This window comes from Trifolium pratense, linkage group LG1 (assembly GCF_020283565.1).
Source record: "Trifolium pratense cultivar HEN17-A07 linkage group LG1, ARS_RC_1.1, whole genome shotgun sequence".
Lineage (NCBI taxonomy): Eukaryota > Viridiplantae > Streptophyta > Magnoliopsida > Fabales > Fabaceae > Trifolium > Trifolium pratense.
In genome coordinates, this window is record NC_060059.1 from 11,078,652 (window position 1) to 11,103,576 (window position 24,925).

Consider the following 24,925-nt stretch of genomic DNA (forward strand, 5'->3'; position numbering starts at 1 on the left):
CTTGTATATTCACTGCAGTTTACCCATTTAAAATTGATATTAAAGATTCACAATTTTGAAACATAATATACAAAAGATAGAAATATAATGAAGCAAAATTAATTGGAAATTTGGGATGATGGTTAGAACATGTAAACAAATAAAATGGGGTGGTTTCAAACAGATATTAGGCTGATGCGGATACCCGGTACCCGGTACTGTCATGTACCCGGTACTGATACGGGTACGTACCCGGTACCGGTACTCTCCCTCAAATGGAGTACCCGTGCATCCTTATTTTTGCTGTTGAATAGACATGCCAATCATGGTTGTTTCTCTTGTTTGTGAAATCTATCAGTCAACATTATTATTAGTGTAGTCATGATGAGAAGGCCAGATGAATATTTTCGAATCTCTTGCTTGATATGTAACTCACCCGCCCGGCGCCCACCCTTTACACTGCAGGAAAACAGGTTACTTCAGAAAATGGCGCACTTTCAGACATCACCTGCAAATTGGCAAGTGATGCCAGGTTCTACTCCCACTTCTACTGTGAAGAGATTTATAAGATTGGATGTCCCAGTGGATAAGTTCCCGAGTGATACCAGGTTCTACTCCCATTCCTATTGTGAGTTGATATCTTTTCTGATCCCCTATGATAACATGATTTCATATAATTCTCCTGCTGGCGCATACAGTAATGTCAAAATTTTATTTGATACAGTTTAACTTTGTTAGTCGAATTCTGGGACCGCGTGGAAACTCCTTGAAATGGGTTGAAGCTCTGACAGAATGTAGAATATATATTAGAGGCCAGGGCTCAGTTAAAGATTCTCTAAAGGTGAGGACTATTGAACCGTATAAAGTACATCGCGTGCAATCTGATATGTCATAATACCGGGTGAAGGACCTTGCTGGCGACACTAAAATCACCATAGTGTATAGAATTTTACTATTCTGAAGGCCATGAAAAGGCTTCAACTGTAATAATGTCAATTTGTTTTCAATGAGTTCAAAACACCACAGAAGAGTGAATTTGTTCCTCAAACACGATTTGGTAGCACTTGGTTACTTCCACAATCCATCCTTTCACTCGTTGCATATCTTCTCAACTCATAAGTCTTTCCATAAATATGCATATCTTATCAACTCCCAAGTCTTTCCATAAATATGCAACTCGACTTGTAGTAGTTATACAGGAATTTGAGTGTCTGCTTTGTAGTGGTTGCAAATACGCGATAGGTGGTTGTTTCAGTAGGGGGTTGAGCATACCTTTTATTATCCTATTAAAGGATAATCAAGTATCATCTAAACGCCATTTGGTCCTCAATGTTTTGGCATTTACAAAGTATCGACACCAACATAGATGAGATATAAATTTGCTTGTTTTTAGCGAGTCGTTGCATGATAAGTTGAATGTAAAATTGAGGAAAATAGTTTCAGTTATGCAGTTTGCCAAGTGAATTATCTCCAATGTTTCTAGTATATGTTGTGTCCTTCATTCTCGTGTATCTTGCAATTCCTAGAGTTATCTTCTCACTTTTGATAATTTTGTTCCTACTTCAAGAAGAGAAACTAAAAGACAAACCAGGATATGAGCATCTTAACGAGCCGCTGCACATTCTGTAAGAGGCTGAGATTCCTGAAGATATCATAGATGCACGTTTGGAGCATGCTATGGCTGTATTTGAAAATCTATTGAAGCCTGTGGTATGCCATCTTACTGCTTAACCTGTTCTGTGATTTTCTACTTTGATATGTAGTATTTTAACTCCCCCCCTGTTTCTCTTAGGATGAGTCTATGGATATATATAAAAGACAGGTGGAGGAACAAAGGAGAAAGGTGGAGGAAATAAGCGTGCCTCCAAAAAAAATGGAAGAACAAAGGAGAAAGGTGGAGGAAATAAATTCAACCCTAAGGTTTAGCTATAGTAATCAACTATACCCTTATCAATTTCTAAGCCCTATTCACTATCAAGGGTATTCATATAGCTACAGTTTAATTAGTTACGGGTCAATACCTGTTCTCGAGTGTTTGAAATCAGATTAAGTGCAAGCGCCATAGCTATAAATATTGGTATTTGCGAAGACTTTCTTGGGAATTTGTTTGTCATGTATCATTGTCTGTGGTGGTATCGTAGTTATAACATAGTTGATTTGTAGGTATTTGACAGAGTTATTGGCAGAAAGACATAAACTGGCCCTGTTTTTTGCAGGTTTACGTCTATGAGAAGCATCCCTGCTTATGAGAATGCTATGAAGGAGTCTTTCGAACGCCGTTTGGATTTGTACTTGTGCCGTCGAGTTCGAAGAAAACATGTAAGTGAATATCGTATCAAATAACTACTTTACTAGTTTTTTCTTTGCATGTCAAATGTTTTAATTTGTTGCTACTTTTTACTTACATGACTATTTTGTGTGTGTTCCATAGCTGGCATAATTCATTTATATTTTGTTTTTCTCCTATGACCAGCTTAATACTGATCCTGAATCTTTAAAGCCAAAGCTTCCAAAGAAAAAGGAACTTAAGCCTTACACCATAACATGCTATGTCGAATATAAAGACCATGAAGGTGGGCAGTGGATGGCTTCAGGTACGTGGATGTTGATAACAAATATTTTGGTTTCAATTAAACAGTGGAGATTGGTATCCTTACTTATTTGGATTTGTGAAGGTTCAAGTGATGGAACTGTCCGTGTCTGGGAGGTTGAAACAGGTAGATGTCTGAGACAGTGGGTGTAGGAGATTGGTGAAGCTGTGAACTGTGTTACTTGGAATCCTCTGCCTGATATTCATATTCTGGCCGTCTTTGTGTAAGTCTGGTTTTATTGATTATAAAATAATGTATTTTTTTGTATATAAATTAAAAAATATTGAAATTTTCTTTTCTGATATATACATGACTTGATTGTGAACATAAATCAATGTTAAATCTTCCATTACATTGGCATATGACCCCAACTAAACTTTTTAATTATAGAAAAGCAAGTCAGCTCAGAATTTATAGCCTAACCGGCCGCTGCGGAAGGACAAATGACTTTATATTTGCAGCAATACTTATGATATCTGATGTTGCATGCTACTTTTTTTTGTTAGTTCCTAACAACACTTGTGTTTGCAGGCAAGAAAGCACCTAGTGTAAGCTAGCTGGCTTAAAGATGATAAACATGACGCTATAAGGTTAAGGCATTTAAAGGTATTTCCATGTCTCCATTTCTAGTAAAGGTTTGCTTGTTGCTTGAAATTTTGAGTATTTATATTAAACATTAGTTGATGTGTTCATGCAGACTGTTACTAGCGTGGAATGGCACCGAAAAGGTGACTACTTTTCAACAGTGATGTCAACAGATATCCTTTCTAAGTGTTGTGTCAGTTTTAGCTGATAGCCTGATACATACATTCTTTCTTGTTTATTCGTTATCTAATAATAATAGTTACATATTTCCAACAAATGAACAATAACGCACATAAAAGTCTCACATACCTATCATTGCACAAGTAGTCATGTATGTTGCCGCATCATACCTTAGTAGTAGTCTTTATGTCTTTCAACAAAGCTTGAATTATCTCCGGATTTTGACACACTTAATGACCATGAATAGAACCATTTAGACGTGAGCTGTTACTCATCATGTAATTCCACTCACTACATGTAAGATCTGCTTCCGTTAATCTCTGTGTTTAGTGTGTTTTATTCATGGACCTTATAGAAAACCACTTCTTAATTACCAACTAGTTGATTTTTAAGGAAAATTAACGAGGTATAAAATCAGAATCGGATCGATTATTGAACGGATGTACATACCGGTTCAAAGTTCAATAGGTCGGACCGGATGTCAACAGATCGAACTATTTTTAATTAAATATATATTTTTTTTTACATTTTTAAATTCTATATAAAATAATAATAAATAAAATTGGATAATATTTATAATTTCATACTATATAAAACATAAAACATCATAAGTCAATACATCAAAACTAGACTCGATAATCATTGGTTCGATTAGAAACTAGACTTGAGTTTGACATAAACTCTTTTCAGCTCGAGTTCGACTCGTTTATAGTTCACGAGCAGTTCAGTTCAGCTCATTAGGTTCAATTAATTTTCAACTTGAAACTAAAATCAAAAATTCGATATGAATTTTTTTTTCATTATATTTATTCTCCATTTTAAATTATATAAATTTTAAATTATTTTTGAAGTGTTATTTAAAAATATATTTTTAAGTGTTATATATATAATCAAGTCAGCTCGTGAACCAAACAAGTCGAACTATATATAGCTCAAGTTCAGTTCATTTAATTAACGAACTTAATATTTAGCTTAAGTTCGACTCATTTGGTTCTTTAACCAAGTTCAAAACCAAACACCACTCGAAACCCACTTGGGGTTGGTCGAGTGGTGTTGGCTTGGGCCCTTGGAGTATGCTCCTCTCAAGGTCTCAGGTTCGATTCCCACTGGTGCCAATTTCGGTGGGCCAAGTCCATACAGAGCAAAAAAACTCTGGCTTTAAATGGGGCCCCCGCAAGTGGGCGGTGGGATTGGTCCCCTTGGATTAGTCGGTCCTAAGGCCGGATACCAAGTTCAAAATCAAACAAGCCGAACTATATATAGTTCAAGTTCAGTTTATTTAATTAACGAACTTAATATTTAGCTTAAATTTTACTCATTTAGTTCATGAACCAAGCAAGTTAAACGAATTAATTGTCAAATCGATCTCAAACTTTATTCGACTTATTTAGGTTCATTGTCAGCCCTAATAAAGATAGAATATATTTTGAAAATAAGTAAGTTAAAATTGCTTTGAGTTTAACTAAGTCAGTGGTTCAATATAGAAAAATGAGGGGGTTCAAAATATAAATTATATAGGATTATACGTGTATTTTTTTTTAAGTCCAGGGGTTCAGTTGAACCCCCTCGAGTGTATGTGGCGACGCCACTGAATTTATTGAAGAGAAAACTCATAAAAAAGCTTGATACTGGTCTCAAAGAAGTCTCATCAATTGCAGTTCATCCTGGAGGTTATCATTATTAGTAATGAAGAAATAAAGTTTATCAGTTTTCTTCTAATCATAATTGCAGTAGTCGTTCATCATAGTTGTGTCTGGAGACACATTCCATGCAGGTGAAAATTTAATTATGGGGAGCAAAGAAGGGAAGCTTTGTTGGTTTGACATGGACCTATCGTTTAAACAATATAAAACTCTTAAGTAAGAGCCTGTTTGAAATGGTTTTCAAAAACTGTTTTTTGGTTTTTAAAAATAGAAAACTTGTTTGGTAGACTTGTTTTTTAAAACTGTTTTTAATTTTTTAGTTTTACACTATGTGCTAGAGATCTCTTTGAATGCTTGGAGGAAATAATTTGCATTAAGACATAAACCCTCACAATTTTCTTGAAAGATTGACCTGTGAAAAATGAATGTTAACTTTTCTGTTGATTTTAATCATAGTTATAATTTTTATTTAGAAGACTATTTGCCTGTTTGATTTGTGTTTTTATTTTCTATTTTTATCCTTAATTACACAATTGTTGCCTTTTTCTTACTTTGTTTCCAATTCCAAAATTTTGTATAAGAAACCGTGATTTTGTTTATTTTTTTCATTGTTTAATTGTTGTGTACAAAGTATAAACCCTTGAAAAAAATTAAGAACAATTTTTTACATACATCAAATAAAAATTCACCAATTTACCGCATCACCTTATTTTTGGATGATTATTTCGAAACTACTTGTATAACCTGGATGAAATTATTATTATTAGACTATTTGACAAAATAAACAAACAAATAAATGGGCCAACTACATCGATAGAGTAACACTAGCACATTTTTTTTGCTTTTTAATTTATTTCTTCTTCTTCTTCAAGTAGTCTAGTGATCAAAATTTTAAGTGGAGAACTCTAACCCCTGTAAATTGTAATGTTCATAACAATTGAGTTATACTCATGGAACCTAACACTATTTCATTAGTTATAATTTTAACAAATCATACTATATTTTATCGTCTCACATAAATTAGATGAAATTTTATGAATTCTAACAAATATGAGGAACCATATATACTATTAAAAAATGTATATTAGTGGATGTATTATACTATTTATTATGGATTGGGCTAAAGTCCATTCTTGCTTTAGAGTGGGTCACCCTTATCACTCGCTCTTAAGCGAACCGTCACATAAACTCACCCTAGAGGCGCACACGAGCAAGGTTGGAGGATTGCTCCAATTCATTGGATTTAGCTAGGGTATGAAACGATATATGACAACACTTGTCATGAGAGGACAACGATCATATAGAAGGTTTCAGGACATTGAAACCCTAATTTTATCTCTATAAATCCTAACTCACGGTTTAAATTGAGATATGTAATATTCTAAAATATTAACCTCACATTTTCAGCCTACTTACTTGATTATAAGAGTGTTTGCGGGTATTTCCACCTTCGGAATATGTCAATCAACAGTTTACCTTCAACGATCCTTGTAGCCGCTTTCGGTGAAAAATCTCCAGGTCCATAAAGATCACTAATCTATTATTACATTATTATTTGTTATTAAAGAAGTTAACATATTACTATTTTAACTCTAATTAAAGTATTTCAATAAAAAAACTTTACTTAAATTATTATATATTTTAAATTAGTTATATGAATTTAATTTATATAGATCGACAGTGGAAATTATTTTACACATATATCAAATCATGACATGTGGACATGCGAGACTATGTGATTTTATGGAATGCATGCGTCATAATCAAAGTATTTTTAGGGGGTGCTTGAGAAAATGTAGGTGGTGCGAAAAGTAAAGCCCGAAAGAAATTTATGGGACTTTTAGAGCCCAATTCTATATTAAGGGTTGGGTTACATAATAATAATAAGATGAAGGTGGAATTGGGGTAGCGGCGTAGCGGTCTCTCTTTCTTTCCACAGAAAATTAGGGTTGATATCAATCAAAGAAAGTAACGCGGAAGGAAGAATGGAAGGTAGCAATCGGAAGAATAATTCGGCCGAATGGGTGGGGAAATATCGTATTCTGGCAAAGAGATGGACTTGTGGTGTGAAATCAGAATTTTTCGTTTTGGATCTGAAACAGGAGATTATTGTAACGAAACATCCAGAAGTTGTATGGAGCCGTGACGAATTCACAACCACGGCGGTGCTTCATGAAGATACTCTCTCCGTCGTCAATATAGGTGTCCGTAAGTATAAAAACTCTAAACCATCCAAGCACAAGCCCTACTACCCTATTATGCCTGTAAACCCCGAACCCGAAGAAGAAGAAGATAATTACATACACTCCTCCGATTCCAATACATGTGTATCTACTTTAGATTTGACAAAATCTCCAGCCATATGGTCCAATTGGACTCCTGGCCCCAAAATGATTTTTAAGAGGGAGTCACCATACTCTGCTGTCCTTGACAAGATGATCTTTGCATGTAGTGGAACACGTTTAAACTCTAGAATCCTTGAGGGCTATCAGATCGGCGGCAGCAGCAGCAAGTGGGAGGAAACAACTATAATCCCATTTGGCGGCGATTTGACTCTCCGTGATCCAGCCTGGGTATCCATTCCACCCATTCCCGATCCCAACAACAATCGCCTCATTGTATTCTTTGAAAATACTGATTCCCTTTATGCTTATTATCCTTCTAAGGATAATAATAATAATTGGGAATTGCTTCATCAACCCTTTCATGGAGGACACTGGTTTTTCAGTGCCTCTGCTATCGCCAATCAAGTTGTGGGGGACAACCTTATTTTATGCTTTTACCCAGATTCACAAATCTTCCTGGCTTATAACATTATCACCAACAAGTGGCTTGATGTTCACTGGTTATTTAAGTTTGATGATACTCAACAAACTTGTCTTCTTTATGGGATTGAATTGTTTCATTTGGGGAATGATATATTGTGCTTGGCCGCTTCCCGCGACAAATTTCACATTGAGTTTCTCAGATTCAGTGTCAAGCTTGTCCAAGAACAACAACTTGTACAACTCACACCTCTCTCTTTCCACTCTATATTTGTTCCTGATATCTTAGCCATAACCGATACTTTTATCCCTTTCTAGGTACAGACTAAATGTGAACAAATTTTTGGATAATTTACCAATTAAAAGTTATTGTTTTGGGTTGTTGCATTCTTGACTAAATGTAGATATGCTTTGTTATTCTTCTGCAATCTTAAATTTGTAATTATTTACCTTGCAGGTGGGTGGCTGCTTTCTATATATTGTTGGAGTCGATTAAGAATCCTGGTGGTTTGTTTGCTATATGTTGCAATAATATTTATACTAGTATTTTGGTGGTTTCTTGCAATAATATTTGTACTGTATTGTACTGCTGTTTAAATTTCTGGTTGGTTTGCTAAATTTTGCAATAATATTGAGGACTGGATTGCTTATTGCGGCTTTAAAGAAAGATTCTGCAAAACAAGTGCTTTAAGTCCTCCACTTATGATCATCACATAATCTAGGTAAGTATTCATGCCCTAATTAACAAATACTACCTCCAATTCAATTTGCTGCACTTGCTTGCTTATTTGTTGAAACAAATCTCCTAGTTAAATTGGAATGGAGCCTAGGTAAATAGTCAAAATACCATCTCTCTCCTTTTCTAGTTCAATTAATTAACATGTTATACAATATACTCCCTATATTGATACATCTTACTCTTCTAAAATCAATGGAAGAATTGGATTGAATCAGGGAATATTGGGAGTCCATAAATATGTGGTAAAAACCCACTATTCAAGTTTTGATATTCGTTTGGGCTATAAATTTTTTATGTTATTCAATTTATGTAACATGTGTGCAATGTATTATTTTTGCACTGTGTGGTTTGTATTGCAAACATGCATTTCCTGAATTCTGAATTTCACTTGTCAATGTGTCATTTTCAACAAAAGATGTTATTGCACGGAACTTCCTCATATCTTTCAAAATCAATTGGAATATTCTTTGCAGAATTCAATAGAAAGAGTAATATCAATATTTAAGTAATGTTACACTACTCAATAATATTTAAACGATTATAATTTTTTTAAAATTTACCGTTTGATTGAAAACTTATATAGATTGTACATATAAAATTTTAAAGAAATCTAAGTTATTTGATAGTTAATTAGTTATTTTTCGATCAAGTTTCGGATTACCAGTGTCTCGCTAATGATGTGCTCTTCTTTAAATATTCATTTTCAAGAGTCAGAAATAAGAATCTACATACTTTACGTGTAAGAAATAAATAACAAGTCTCGTGGGTCTCGAGCATACACACACTATATATCTTATTTTATATTTTTATATATGATACAAATTGATCAATACTATGCCAACTCCATCCCAATTTAAAAATGATATTAATTACTGTCCGTGTCAACTTCTACCTGAGAACTACTAAATATGAGAGCACCTCTTACTCCTTCTCAATCATACAACCAGTGATTACAACAGTATTCATGGTATTCATGCGCATAATCAAGGTATTCATGCCCTAATTAATCAGAGGAGTTTTGCTGCACTTGCTTGCTTATTTGTTGAAACAACAAATCTTCTAGTTAAATTGGAATGGAGCCTAGGTAAATATTCAAAATACCATCTCGTTTTTATTTTAAACTTTTACTATGTTTTGTAGTTCAATATATTAACATGTTATACGATATACTCCCTATATTAATACATCTTACTCTTTTAAAATCATCCTTCTAATCACCCTTCCGTCCAAATTAGAGACTAAAATGGATGGAAAGGAAACCCCTTAGTTACTCTTGTAAAATCAATGTATTTCATTTTTTTTTAAAACCCTTAATAATTGATTTTCAAGGTCAATTTCAAGTGTGTTTTTGAAAATTCATGGATAATGAACGTACAATAATATCCACCATTCACTGTTTAGGCCTAACATTTTATTAAGTTTAGGCCTCATGATATTGCAACAAAGTTAATGATAAAAAATCACAACATCCGGACCTAACTTATCAATTGGCACAAAAATATACTATATTTTGATTTCAGCAACAAAAGTTGCTCCATGTCCTCTCATGATAATTCTGGATGGCTTGCCAATATACGGTCTATATAATTGTAAAATAAATTAATACACTTTTGATTCTGAATTTATAATAAATGAATTTTCAGCTGTTTTATACACACTCTAATAAATGTGTATTATATTTAAAATGAAAAAATATTTATATTTAAAATGAAAATATATTTATGATAAGGAATGATATTATGACAGCTTAACTGATGTAATGTCATAAGAGTATCTCCAATGGTGATACTGCTTTGGGAATCATACATCACTAAAAAGTAGTCCCTACAATGCCATATAGTATTTATGCAACTTATACGTGTTTTGCTCCAATGGTGATACCACTCTAGCTATTATACATCATTAACAAGTTATTAATTCTATTTAATTCGATATACAAAAAAAAAAGGTAACAATAAATTGATGATACGGTACCTTAAATAAGGTACCAGTATCATCAATTTTGATACCCTCTAGGCCACATCATGAAACTCCAATGATAAAAAAAGTTAAGGTACGGATCATTAGTCTATGATACTCTCTAAGATAATCTTATTGGAGATGCTCTATGCTCAAACTAATGAGAAAAGTATATTTTTTGCTTTGTTTTTACATTAAAGTGAAAACCTTGATTAGTTTATAGGCAATTGAGTGCTATGAGCAGTAATATGTTTTCAACTTGTGTTTAGAATGATTATCAATTGCTTCCAATTATTAAATCATGTAGTATCATTTTCATGTATTGAAATTGAAATTGAAATATACATAATGGACTTATTACAAATTTAATGACATTTTCTATGGCAGGGATTAATTAGCTCCACAAAAAGAGACAATTTCAACATTCCAGTTTATGCACCAAGCTTGCAAGACTTCAAGGAAGTCGTTGAAGAAAATGGTTCATTTGTGATAAACAAGCTTGAGGTATTCAAAGGAGGAAGTCCCCTTGATTTGAACAAACCAGATGATGCTAATGAAGTAGGAAGGGCTCTAGCCAATAGCTGCAGGACTGTATGCGGAGTCCTTGTTGATGCTCACATTGGTGATAAACTAAGTGAGGAACTCTTCGTTAGAGTGGAGCGCCGAGCCGCTAACCGTGCCAAGGAGCTTATGGAGAAACTACAGTTCTTTCACATGGTTGCATCTCTTTCTTTTGCTCAATGAGAAAAAGAAAAGTATGTTATAGTCCACACATGTCCTCATCCATCGTGTGCTGATTTTTAATACTATTTTCTATTTTATAATATATCAAGGACTAATAGAATTTGGTTTACGATGGATTGAGACTCAGGTGGACCTATACATACTATCATAAGAAAAAAGACGGTTGATGATAACAAAAACTTTTCTGAAATCCCTTTATTTTTCTCATGTATTGAATTATCGTATATATAGGAATCAAAATGCACAAAAGAAAGATTAAAAACCGAGGTTCATCATCACCTTCTTCCATCTTCACAGGTCTGAACCTTAGCGCTCTGACACTACTGTTTTGGTTTTTTGTGTTTTTGATATTGCGGAATTTGGTGGAATATATTTTTGTGTGGAGAAACTCCAATTCTTGTTCTCATTAAAATTCATAGGTATATGGCTCTTTATATAGAGCTACATAAAAATAAATAATATCTTTAAATAACAAACTAATCCTATAAATTTTAAACAAATCCTAAATATTCTAAATAAAAATATAAATCATAAACCCTAATATTATTTTATTTTAAATATAAATCTAAAACGTATTTAAATATAAAATCTTTCAAAAAAGATATTTAGGCATTATTCTCAACAACAATGACAGAATGAAAATTTAATTCTCATTATGTTTGTTTATTTGCTAACATAAAGGAAAGGAAGGGTGAGAATTATGATATATATGAAGTTATGATACTTCTACTATATAGGATGCATTAGAGACGGATTCTCCAAGAGATAAGGGAGTTAAATTTGATATGTCATTGTTAATATCTCAACTATAGTAACTAAGGAACATTATCTAAGACGGCCTTGTCATTATGTTTTGATTTTTGTACAAACTATGAAAAATTTTAACATGGACCACTTCTTCAAGTGGTCCATGGTGGACCATTCATGAAAAACTCTATAACTAATACGAATTTTACAAAATCCACCGTTGATTGAAAGTTTATATCATATAGATTATCTATAGAAAATTTTAGAAAAATTGAAAATAATTTGATATGTTATTGAGATCCATCAAAATTAACGGTCTATTAAATACTGTAAATCTTGATAAATCCCAATAAAATATCAAATTATTTTCAATTTTTCTAAATATTTTTATGGATGCTCTATATGATATAAACTTCTAATCTACCAATAAATTTTATAAAATTCGTATTCGGTAGATCACTTGTTTACGGTGAACCACTTATGAAGGTGGTCCACCGTAGCATTAGCCTATATATATATATATATATATATATATATATATATATATATATATATATATATATATATATATATATATATATATATATATATATATATATATATAACTATTTTAAAAATGAATAGTTGAGATTATTATTATTTTCATAGTTTAGATTGTTTACAGTGACTTGGTGGTAACTAGCAAAAGTTCTCCAACTCAAGTATTCCAAATTTACAGCTGTGAATTCAATGAGGCTATCACATTTGACTGACTAGCAAACTAACTCAAGGGTGGATCCCAATATTCCATTGTGGAAATCAGTTATTTCAAAAATGATCATGTACTAATGTATGGACCACAATAATGATTAATGTATCCTTTACTCATATATCTAGTGAATACACTTAAGCTCATGGTTATATAAACCATATGAGTAATGACATCTCAACAAATCAAATAAGTTTTAAGATCATCAAACAGTTGAATGACTACAATAAAATGATAATTAAAAAGTAGAAAACAATTTCAAAAGGGCCAAAGAACTATGCAACTAGACAAAGAGCTTTAGATTCAAGTTTGGGAGATAAGTTTGAGGACTTGAGAACAGGAAATGTATAAAGAGAAAGGGCAGAAAGCGCAGAAACAAAACCAATGATAACTGCAGGTAGTCTTACAAAAGCAAAATAGAGTTATATGAAGCAAAACCTCTTCATGTAGTTAGAGGCATGTGTAATTTTTTATTAGATAGAAGAATAATCAACAATTTTACAACATAACAAAAATGAATATCAACACAATAGAATACTACATCACTCTACTTGAAATCATTAATACTAATTCAAGTAATAAGTAAAGGATAACAAGTACTTTGCCAATATGCATATACTAATGAAAAAGTGCAAAACAAAGTATTTCCAACACGACACTGAAAAAAAGTTGAATCCATTTCTAATGGATCCCTCGGAGCCGGACAAAATTTGAAACTGCAAGTGGCAAAATGTTGTCAATTAGTAGATCCAAAAGATGGCTACATATCAGTTCAAGATGTTGGAATTCCATTATGGTTTATAAACATGTAATATAGCAAGAAAATAAGAGAACATATTCATCCTCACTCTAATTCATAGCTATATTATGGTATAAAGTCATTAAATGATTTAAAGGATAAATATATTCACTTTCTTTTTAATCAAATAAATAAATGAATATATTCAATTTATCACTTAAACTTAGCTCAGACATATATATTCATTTCATAAACAAAAATTGTTTGTGAGCTACATACACTTAAGCTCATGGTTACATAAACCATATGAGTAATGAGCTTTTTAATCAAATAAGCTTGAAGACCATCAAACAACTGAGTGACTACAATAAAATGATAACTAACAAGTAAGATAAGTTTGAGAACTTGAGGGGAGAGGGCACTGTCTTACTTTCTTTTCCTTCGGCCACTCTGTCAACAAGTTTTGCAGCCCTTGGATCTGTCAGCAGCTTCTTCTGATAAGATTGCGAAAAGCCAGTGGCAATGATAGTCACATGAATCTCTCCGGTGTAGCGATCATCAACAACAGCTCCAAATATAATATTGGCAGAAAGATCAGGCAAACTAGTCACAGTAAGAGAAGCTAAAGTCTTATGCTGCACTCACAGTAAGAGAAGCTAAAGCCATTCATCTAGTTTGTATACATGCTTTGTATATGCAAGCGATGTTTGTTATTATGGGCAAATCTTATAATCTTTCCAATAAGTTGATCTCTGTACCTGTAAAAAAGTATATACAGCACCTTATCATTTATGTTTTAGATATAGGACAATTGATGTTGTACCTTGATCTCAGATTTTTTATTACGTACCTTTCGTAATGCTCTCCTTTGAAGTTGGAAATTCGGAAATGTTCTCCTTTCAATCGGGAAATATCATTCAAAGCTAATGTCCATTCCAATACCGTCTTAGAATCTTTGCCTAACTCTTTTCCATGTTCGGCCATAGCTTCACAGTACCTCCCTTTTAGATGCCTTATGTCGGATGGTTCCACTTCATAAAAAATTGGCAAAACCAATTGTTTCTTCCTTTTTCGACAATCAAGAATCTTGACAAGTTCTTTAAGACACCATTTGGAGTCTGCAAAATTTTCTGACAAAACAATAATTGCAAACCTTGACTCTTCAATGGCTTCAAGAAGCTTATCAATTGGGGATCCACCCTCCAATGCTTCATCATCTTTGAAGGTCTCGAATCCCTCTTTACACAAAGCCTCATAGAGATGATTTGTGAAAATCTCCCGAGTGTCCTTTCCTCTAAAACTGATAAAAATTTGGTATTGTGCTGTTGAGTGGCTTAGACTGACTAAGGATTCTTCCCACTTCTCAATAGGCTTCTTTTTCAAGGAAAACGCCACATCTTTAATTAAACCAGGTAAGCCTTTGCATTTAAAAGCAACATCTCGTACCACTTTAAATAGATCAGTTTGGGATTCAACACCGGACAGTTTATGTAGCAGGGTAAAAGCTTCTTCATCAGATAAGGGCTTCAGATGAATCAAACGATCACATCCCATTAAGGTGCACTCTGTCTCATCACGTGCGGTCAAAAGGAACTTGTACTGTTTGCTATTATAAGGAATTCCCAATTCTTCCAGTTTAGACTTTGATGGAAAATTATCCAAGATGACTAGGGTAGTTCTATCCTTTTTTTCTAATGCCGAAATTATTTTCACTATTCTCGCACCATCACTGTCATCTTTATCAAACACATTCAAGTACCTAGAAATTCCCACTTGAATGCTCTTGATATCTTGATTCTCAGACACTGGGTGAAATATCACTCTATGGAAAATCTTTTCATACTCTTCCATCTTAGCTTTCACCAATGCTGTTTTACCACAGCCTCTCTTTCCATACAATCCAATAACATAGCAATCATCGTCTTTTAGTCCCTTTGTAATATTTTGTGCAGCCACTTTTGTGGAGTTGAAATAATAACCAGAATTTCTGGAAGGGAAAGACTGTAAACTTGAACTTAGGGATGCTAATGTAATCGGATCATGGCAAGTATCATGTTCTACTTGTGCCTCCGAGTGTTGATCCGGAGCACCTTTTGGAAAACAGAAGGGTTTATACCTCTCCACCTCTTGTTCCAAGGCAATCTTGGCCACAACGTTCTTCTTGTGCTCCTCATCCTCAGCCTTGTACTTCTCCGCCTCCTGCACCATCTTCTCAATCTCCTCCTTCGAGAGCCTGCCCTTGTCATTGGTGATAGTGATATTGTTCTTCTTCCCTGTACCCCTGTCCTCAGCAGAGACATTCATGATACCATTGTGATCAATTTGAAAGCAAACACTGATCTGAGGAACACCCCTTGGAGCAAGAAGGATGCCAGAAAGCTCGAATTTACCTAGCAAGTTGTTCTCCCTGCTCTTGGTTCTCTCACCCTCGTACACCCTGATCAACACACTAACCTGGTTGTCGGAGTAGGTTGAGAAAACCCGATCCATCTTGTACGGGATCATAGAGTTCTTTGGAATCAGGACAGTCATGACACCACCAACAGTTTCCACACCAAGTGAAAGGGGAGTGATATCCACCAACGTAAGTTCCTTAACCTTCTCGTTCTCCTCATGGTTCAAGATAGCAGCCTGAAGAGCGGCTCCATAAGCAACAGCCTCATCTGGGTTGATGCTCTTGCAGAGCTCCTTCCCATTGAAGAAATCCTGCAACAACTGTTGCACTTTTGGGATCCTCGTAGACCCACCAACAAGAACAATATCATGGACACTGCTCTTGTCCATTTGAGCTTCCCTCAAACACCGCTCGACAGTGTCTATGCAATTGTTGAAGAGGTCCATGTTGAGTTCTTCAAACCTGTGACGAGTGATTGTGGTATAGAAGTCAATACCTTCATATAATGAGTCAATCTCAATGGTGGTCTGTTTGGTGGATGAGAGAGTCCTTTTTGCCCTTTCACATGCGGTCCTCAACTTTCTTAAAGCCCTCGGGTTCCCACTAATTTCCTTCTCGTGCTTCCTCTTGAATTCCTGAACAAAATTGTCAACCATCCTGTTATCAAAGTCTTCACCTCCAAGACGGCTGTCTCCTGCAGTGGCTTTAACTTGAAAGACACTATCTGCAATTTCTAGAAGAGAGACATCAAAAGTACCACCACCAAGGTCAAAAATCAAAACGATCTTCTCATCATCAATGATGGGATCCTCCATATCAAGGCCATAGGCAAGGGCAGCAGCAGTGGGTTCGTTGATGATACGCATGACATTAAGGCCAGCGATGACACCAGCATCCTTGGTGGCCTGGCGCTGAGAGTCATTGAAGTATGCTGGAACAGTGACAACAACATCCTTCACGGTGGAACCAAGATAAGCCTCAGCTATCTCACGCATCTTGATGAGGACCATGGATGAAATCTCCTCAGCAGTGAAGTGCTTCTCCTCATTCTTGTAGTTAACAACAATCATTGGCTTGTCAGCAGTACCAGCAATAACCTTGAATGGCCATAGCTTCATGTCACTCTGAACCGAAGCATCGGAGAATCTCCTTCCAATCAAACGCTTGGCATCTATAATTAAGTTCAATTCAATTAATTAAGGAATAAGTATCGAAATCAGCAGAGATTGTTAGGACACGAGGGGGTAGCTTGAGAATCATCCACACGATGACTAAGAACATTGATATAAGTGAGTTTGACTCCACACTTTAACCCAAAACCTTAAGGCATTAAGTTTATGGGTCAGACTCACAATGCTCCCCCTCAAGCGGAAGCTCATACCGTTGTTGACACTTTTTCAACGGGTCCCTTCACTTGAACCAATATAAGTGAGTTTGACTCCACACTTTAACCCAAAACCTTAAGGCATTAAGTTTATGGGTCCTCTCACTTATAAATGCTCCAAGTCTCCACATTTTAACCAATGTGGGACTTCCCCACACTACTCACACTTGTTTTTCTCAACAGAGATCGAGCAAATGTCTCCAACACTACACACAGCTAGCTACTGCATAGATTCAAAATGTGAAGGTAAAGAAAAGTTGAATAGATGGTATACCGAAGACTGTGTTGACGGGGTTCCTGGTGACCTGGATCTTGGCAGCATCGCCAATGAAGCGTTCTGAATCAGTGAAAGCAACGTAAGAAGGGGTGGTCCGGTTGCCGTGATCGTTGGTGATGATTTGGACACCGCCATGGTGCCAGACTCCAACGCACGAGTAGGTGGTGCCGAGGTCAATTCCAATTATGAAATGCTTTGCATTTTCGGCCATAGAAATATGAGAATGCAGCTAGCACGCACGCACAGAGAGAATATTTCACAGTGAGAACTAATTAAGAGTATTGGTTAGTGCGGTCAGTCTTTAAATCTTTAATGGACATCAGATACTCCACTAAAAATATACTATATCTTTAAAGGAAAATGCTTAATACCTTTCCACGAAGCATGCCAATGCTTTGTCAACACGTAGAAACGAACTTTTTTTTTTGCATTTATGTCTCTTCATCTTTATGTTACAATCAACCAAACGTGTTTTTTGCAAGGGTTATCACTGTGCAAAGTATCCATCAACTCAAACTTGAAAGCTTATAGTTGTACATATTCTTAAATCATTTTAAAATGCACACAGAGAAAATTACCCATGGCCGCTAAAATTGGTGGCAACAAAACATATTATATATACAGGGTCCCTCTGAAATAATTTATTTTTGAGCTTGTCAAAAACAGCTTATGCAAATATAAGTTTGTTAGGATAGTTTATGAAAAAATAGTTTATAAAATTAACAAAAAAAAAACTTATGGTATTTTAATTCTATTTTGGATCATTTCTAATTAGCAATTTATGTTTTTTTGCAAGTTTTGGAGCGATTTTTTTTAATTTATGCAAGGCCTATATTTATACAAATATATATTAATACGACAACTTGTCTTTATTTAGTATTTTATGTGGGGTGTTTTTTTTGGTAATTTATATAGATCCCACTTTTTTATCCTGCAATGTGTGTGGTAGCTACTATTGACTCAATACACAACAAATAACCATCTTATCTTAACCATTTGTATTGTAACTATAATAATGTTTATGTAATATATAGAATCTATTATCTTTCTTAACCATGCCATCAGGTGACAAAATTTATCACCATATACAGTTTCAGTAGAACAACCTCTCCAGTCTCCACATAAATGTTCAAGCATTTTTAAAGAGAAATGTACTACTTTCTTGACCCTGAACTTTTATTATATGATGATGGTTTTATGTTGAAAAATAAAAAAGATAGCCCTACAAAGTCAATATCTGCATAAGAAGTTTCTAAAGAGATGTTTCAAAAGATAGCAATATTGTCACAATTAAAGTGATATATATTGCAAAATGAGTAATATTGAAAAATAGAGTTGATACAAAGGTTTTCAAGCAAACAAAATACAACTACCAACCATAAAAAAATTACAAAATACATCATCAAGAGATGGATGGAGCCTTCTTAGTCCTTTCATATCTAAGTCCTTCCTCGTTCCGACTACGCGCTATGTTTAACGCCCAAAGTCAATCATAAACCTCAGTGCTTTCAGTTACCACCCACCAAATCATGTGGTGGTATGATGTGGGGATGCCAAATCCAGTGGAACCATTGTGTGTATCTACTGGATGTGCCACCTGACCTGACATGTTCTAGTGGCCGCGCCAACCACACGATCTGCAAAATGCAGCCAGATGTTGTGTGTGTCATCAGGAGATGTCACCACGCGATAACCTAGCAAGGTGACCGAGGGATACTAGACATATCCATACTACCGCGAAACTCTCCCTGATAAGTGTGTATGCCTCAGTAGACCCTGCTTGATGTACGCTGAATGTAACAAGTCTCCTGAAATGATCGATGTTGTCTATGCGACCATAAGGCATCCAATAGACATTCTATATTCCTCTGTAGTCGATTCTTCAAGCTCCCTCCGAAAGGAAAGCAGCTGACCTGAACCCTTGATATGTGTCCTGTGACTTGCTTGAGGCGCCTCTTCAGTGTGCAAGATCGAGTATCGAAAGCCAATACTGGGAAAATGTTCAAATATTCATGCCTGCAACAACATTAATGAATCACTTAGCATAACTCGCCAATTAATAGCTTATATAATATAAACTTCTGTACCTGCTAAAGGGTCAAGTAAGCTCTCATCTCTATCCTTTTTGCTTTCTAATTTGGTTTATTTGAAATGTTAATTTAATTTCAATACTCTTCTTCTATGATTTTAAAAAAAAAAAGATAGATAGATTCATATATCATTAAAAAAAAGAAGATTTTATCCCTTTTTGTATATATTATCATTAGATGAATTGATTAACTATTTAGGTTACTTTGATCTTCTGTCTCTTCTTCAACAGAGCATCTGATATATCACCGCCATGGATGAGGAGAACAAAGTCACCGCGGAGCAACTGAGCACCATGGAGAGATTGGTTAAGCTGAGCATCCTCTTCACCGCGGTGACACAATTTCTGTTTAGCATCCTCCAAATCGCATTACCACCACCACCAACAACAAAATCGTACATTATGTTATTCACGGCATTATCCTCTACCTGGTTTGTTAAGACAATGCTCATGTATGACATCGTGAATGATCTGATCCAGACCCACAACCAAAACAACGAGAACATAATCTGCTCCATGTTTAGCATCTTAACCACGATACTGTGTGTTGTATGTAGCGGCTTGCAACTATTCAAAGCTCTTGACAGTCTACTTGTCATCATATGCACCAACATCTGTTATGCCATCCTTCCATTCTATATGCTTTCTGTTATATGGCTTGGCATAATGGCATTTATGTACTCTTCTTGATATATGGGGCTGTCATGGTTTGGAAAATAATATGTGTATTGGGGTTGGAAAATATTTTTAGCTTGTATGTTTTAGGTATATCTTGTGTCTACTTCTCTTTAATGAAATTTTATTTTGCCTAAAATAAATAAAAATATTATATGCATGAAAGCAAACTCTTCAGCTCAGCTTGGAAGCAAGACAAATCTCTATTGGAAATGAAGAAACTAAGAAGGGAATGCTTGTTAAAGGATAGAGAGTTGGAATACTTGTTCTGATGTCATTGCTTAATTATAACTATTTTAAAAATGAATAGTTGAGATTATTATTATTATTTTTTTTATATTTTTTATTTTAATAGTTTAGATTATTTACAGTGACTTGTGGTAACTAGCAAATTAAAGTTCTCCAAATCAAGTATTCCAAATTTACAGCTGAATTCAATGAGGCTATCACATTTGACTGACTAGCAAACTAACTCAAGTACTAATTGTGGAAATCAGTTATTTCAAAAATGACCATGTACTAATGTATGAACCACAATAATGATTAAGCAAGTATTCATATATTGTGAACACACTTAAGCTCATGGTTACATAAATCATATCAGTAATGACATCTCAACAAATCAAATAAGCTTCAAGACCATCAAACAACTGAGTGACTACAATAAAATGATAACTAACAAGTAAGATAAGTTTGAGGACTTGAGGGGAGAGGGCACTGTCGTACTTTCTTTTCCCTCGGCCACTTTGTCAAGAAGTACTTTTGCAGCCCTTGGATCTGTTTGTAGCTTCTTCTGAAAAGACTGCAAAAAGCCAGTGGCAATGATAGTCACATGAATCTCTCCGTTGTAAAGATCATCAACAACAGCTCTAAATATAATATTGGCAGAAAGATCAGCCAAACTAGTCACAGTAAGAGAAGCTACAGTCATCCATCTAGTTCATATACATGCTTTGTATATGCAACCGATGTTTGTTATTATGGGCAAATCTTATGATCTTTCCAATAAGTTCATCTCTGTTCCTGTAAAAAAGTATATACAACACCTTATCATTTATGTTTTAGATATAGATTACTTATTAAAAAGTTTTTTACTTTTTTTAAAAGCCAACACTATATATTAATAATAAATATTTATAAGTTGAGCGCTAGTCAAACTCTCCATCTTCGACCAGCACAGACACCATCTTTAAATATTTGTAAAAACATAAAATTTGATTTGATTGCCAACATACAAAAGGTAAACTGAAAAACCTTGTACCTTGATTTCAGATTTGTTTATTACGTACCTTTCATAATGCTCTCCTTTGGAGTTGGATATGCGGAATTGTTCTCCTTTCAATTGGGAAATATCACTCAAAGCTAATGTCCATTCCAATACCGTCTTAGAATCTTTGCCTAATTTTTTTTCATGTTCGGCCATAGCTTCACCATACCTCCCTTTTAGATTCCTTATGTCGGTTGGTTCCGCTTCATAAAAAATTGGCAAAACCAATTGTTTCTTCCTTTTTCGACAATCAAGAATCTTGACAAGTTCTTTAAGACACCATTTAGAGTCTGCAAAATTTTCTGACAAAACAACAATTGAAAACCTTGACTCTTCAATGGCTTCAAGAAGCTTATCAATTGGGGTTCCACCCTCCAATGCCTTATCATCTTTGAAGGTCTCGAATCCCTCTTTACACAAAGCCTCATAGAGATGATTTGTGAAAATATTCCGAGTGTCCTTTCCTCTAAAACTGATAAAAATTTGGTATTGTGCCGTTGAGTGGCTTAGACTGACTAAGGATTCTTCCCACTTCTCAATAGGCTTCTTTTTCAAGGAAAACGCCACATCTTTAATTAAACCAGGTAAGCCATTGCATTTAAAAGCAACATCCCGTACCAATTTAAATAGATCAGTTTGGGATTCAACACCGGACAGTTTATGTAGGAGGGTAAAAGCTTCTTCATCAGATAAGGGCTTCAGGTGAATCAAATGATCACATCCCATTAAGGTGCACTCTGTCTCATCACGTGCGGTCAAAAGGAACTTGTACTGTTTGCTATTATAAGGAATTCCCAATTCTTCCAGTTTAGACTTTGACGGAAAATTATCCAAGATGATTAGGGTAGTTCTATCCTTTTTTTCTAATGCCGAAATTATTTTCACTATTCTCGCACCATCAGTGTCATCTTTATCAAACACATTCAAGGACCTAGAAATTCCCACTTGAATGCTCTTGATATGTGGATTCTCAGACACAGGGTGAAATATCACTCTATGGAAAATCTTTTCATACTCTTCCATCTTAGCTTTCACCAATGCTGTTTTACCACAGCCTCTCTTTCCATACAATCCAATAACATAGCAATTATCGTCTTTTAGTCCCGTTGTAATTTTTTGTGAAGCCACTTTTGTAGAGTTGAAATAATAACCAGAGTTTCTGGAAGGGAAAGACTGTAGACTTGAACTTAAGGATGCTAATGTAATCGCATCATGGCAAGTATCATGTTCTACTTGTGCCTCTAGGTGTTGATGATCCGGTGCATCTTTTGTAAAACAGAAGGGTTTATACCTCTCCACCCCTTGTTCCAAGGCAATCTTGGCCTCAACGTTCTTCTTATGCTCCTCATCCTCAGCCTTGTACTTCTTCGCCTCCTGCACCATCTTCTCAATCTCCTCCTTCGAGAGCCTGCCCTTGTCATTGGTGATAGTGATCTTGTTCTTCTTCCCTGTACCCCTGTCCTCAGCAGAGACATTCATGATACCATTGACATCAATGGTAAAGCAAACATTGATCTGAGGAACACCCCTTGGAGCAGGATGGATGCCAGAAAGCTCGAATTTACCTAGCAAGTTGTTGTCGCTGCTCCTTGTTCTCTCACCCTCGTACACCTTGATCAACACACTAAGCTGGTTGTCGGAGGAGGTTGAGAAAACCTGCTCCTTCATGAACGGGATTGCACAGTTCTTTCGAATCAGGACAGTCATGACACCACCAACAGTTTCCACACCAAGTGAAAGGGGAGTAACATCAAACAACGTAATATCCTCAACCTTCTTGTTCTCCTCATGGTTCAAGACAGCAGCCTGAAGAGCAGCTCCATAAGCAACAGCCTCATCTGGGTTGATGCTCTTGCAGAGCTCCTTCCCATTGAAGAAATCCTGCAACAACTGTTGCACTTTTGGGATCCTCGTAGACCCACCAACAAGAACAATATCATGGACACTGCTCTTGTCCATTTGAGCTTCCCTCAAACACCGCTCGACAGTGTCTATGCAATTGTTGAAGAGGTCCATGTTGAGTTCTTCAAACCTGTGACGAGTGATTGTGGTATAGAAGTCAATACCTTCATATAATGAGTCAATCTCAATGGTGGTCTGTTTGGTGGATGAGAGAGTCCTTTTTGCCCTTTCACATGCGGTCCTCAACTTTCTTAAAGCCCTCGGGTTCCCACTAATTTCCTTCTCGTGCTTCCTCTTGAATTCCTGAACAAAATTGTCAACCATCCTGTTATCAAAGTCTTCACCTCCAAGACGGCTGTCTCCTGCAGTGGCATGAACTTGAAAGACACCATCATCAATGGTTAGAAAAGAGACATCAAAAGTACCACCACCAAGGTCAAAAATCAAAACGTGCTTCTCATCATCAACAATGGGAACCGTATCAAGGCCATAGGCAAGTGCAGCAGCAGTGGGTTCGTTGATGATACGCATGACATTAAGGCCAGCGATGACACCAGCATCCTTGGTAGCCTGGCGCTGAGAGTCATTGAAGTATGCTGGAACAGTGACAACAACGTCCTTCACGGTGGAACCAAGATAAGCCTCCGCGATCTCACGCATTTTGATGAGGACCATGGAGGAAATCTCCTCAGCAGTGAGTTGCTTCTCCTCATTCTTGTAGCTAACAACAATCATGGGTTTGTCGTCCGGACCAGCAATAACCTTGAATGGCCATAGCTTCATGTCACTCTGGACAGAAGCATCAGAGAATCTCCTTCCAATCAAACGCTTGGCGTCTATAACAATTAAGCACAAATCAATTCCATTCAATTAATTAAGCAATAAGTATCAAAATCAACAGAGAGCAAATGTATCCAACACACAGCTACTGCATAGATTCAAACAGAACAGCCAAAATCTGAAGGTAAAGGAAAGTTGAATAAATGGTATACCGAAGATGGTGTTGACGGGATTCCTGGTGACCTGGCTCTTGGCAGCATCGCCAATTAAGCGTTCGGAGTCGGTGAAAGCGACGCAAGAAGGGGTGGTCCGGTTGCCGTGGTCGTTGGTGATGATTCGGACACTGTCATGGTGCCAAACTCCGACACAAGAGTAGGTGGTGCCGAGGTCGATTCCGATGATGAAGCGCTTTGCATTTTCGGCCATAGAAATATGAGAATGCAGCTAGCACGCAGAGAGAATGATGGTCAAAGGTTTCACAGTGAGAAGGAAGATGAAGAGCAGAGAGAATGGTTAGTATGATCAGTCAACTTAATATATATATATTTAAATGTTACTAACAACTGTCTGTCGGGTCTGAGTCCTTTCCTGCCAGTTTCCTGGTTAGTATGATCACGTTACTTTAGTTCACATCTGTCTACAATCAATATAAAAAAGGGTTATGCTAACCGGTGCCCCCGGGGCACTGGTTAAGGAAACCAAAAAATGAAATTTTTAAATTGAAAATAATACTTTTT

General features: G+C 35.6%; 2 protein-coding genes and 1 long non-coding RNA gene across 8 annotated transcripts; 2 read left to right on the forward strand and 1 right to left on the reverse strand.

Annotated features, from left to right (window-relative positions):
* Positions 1–1,807: 1,807 nt before the first annotated feature.
* Positions 1,808–3,652, forward strand: LOC123916840. Its single transcript, XR_006812271.1, has 6 exons — positions 1,808–1,822; positions 2,196–2,298; positions 2,453–2,573; positions 2,655–2,793; positions 3,102–3,176; positions 3,268–3,652. It is a non-coding gene; the product is annotated as an uncharacterized LOC123916840 (long non-coding RNA).
* Positions 3,653–6,811: 3,159 nt separating this feature from the next.
* On the forward strand, positions 6,812–8,406 carry LOC123916668. Its single transcript, XM_045968216.1, has 2 exons — positions 6,812–8,061; positions 8,201–8,406. The coding sequence occupies exon 1, from the start codon at positions 6,964–6,966 to the stop codon at positions 8,059–8,061; it is 1,098 nt and encodes a 365-aa protein (XP_045824172.1). The 5' UTR covers positions 6,812–6,963; the 3' UTR covers positions 8,201–8,406.
* Positions 8,407–13,102: 4,696 nt separating this feature from the next.
* LOC123916039 (heat shock 70 kDa protein 18-like) lies at positions 13,103–24,844 on the reverse strand. 6 transcript variants are annotated; one of them, XM_045967740.1, is made up of 5 exons: positions 24,401–24,723; positions 23,235–24,244; positions 17,473–17,668; positions 14,270–16,985; positions 13,103–14,177 (listed from the first exon to the last, which is right to left on the reverse strand). In XM_045967740.1, the coding sequence occupies exons 1-5, from the start codon at positions 24,612–24,614 to the stop codon at positions 14,090–14,092; spliced, it is 4,224 nt and encodes a 1,407-aa protein (XP_045823696.1). In that variant the 5' UTR covers positions 24,615–24,723; the 3' UTR covers positions 13,103–14,089. The 6 variants fall into 6 exon arrangements, 5 of the variants coding, with proteins under 5 accessions (XP_045823696.1, XP_045823355.1, XP_045823544.1 ...); XM_045967399.1 differs by lacking the exons at positions 23,235–24,244; positions 24,401–24,723 and adding an exon at positions 17,847–18,059 and having other exon boundaries at positions 17,473–17,704; XR_006812068.1 differs by lacking the exons at positions 13,103–14,177; positions 14,270–16,985; positions 17,473–17,668 and adding exons at positions 19,016–19,491; positions 20,966–21,262 and having other exon boundaries at positions 21,529–24,244; positions 24,401–24,829.
* Between the last annotated feature and the right edge of the window lie 81 nt (positions 24,845–24,925).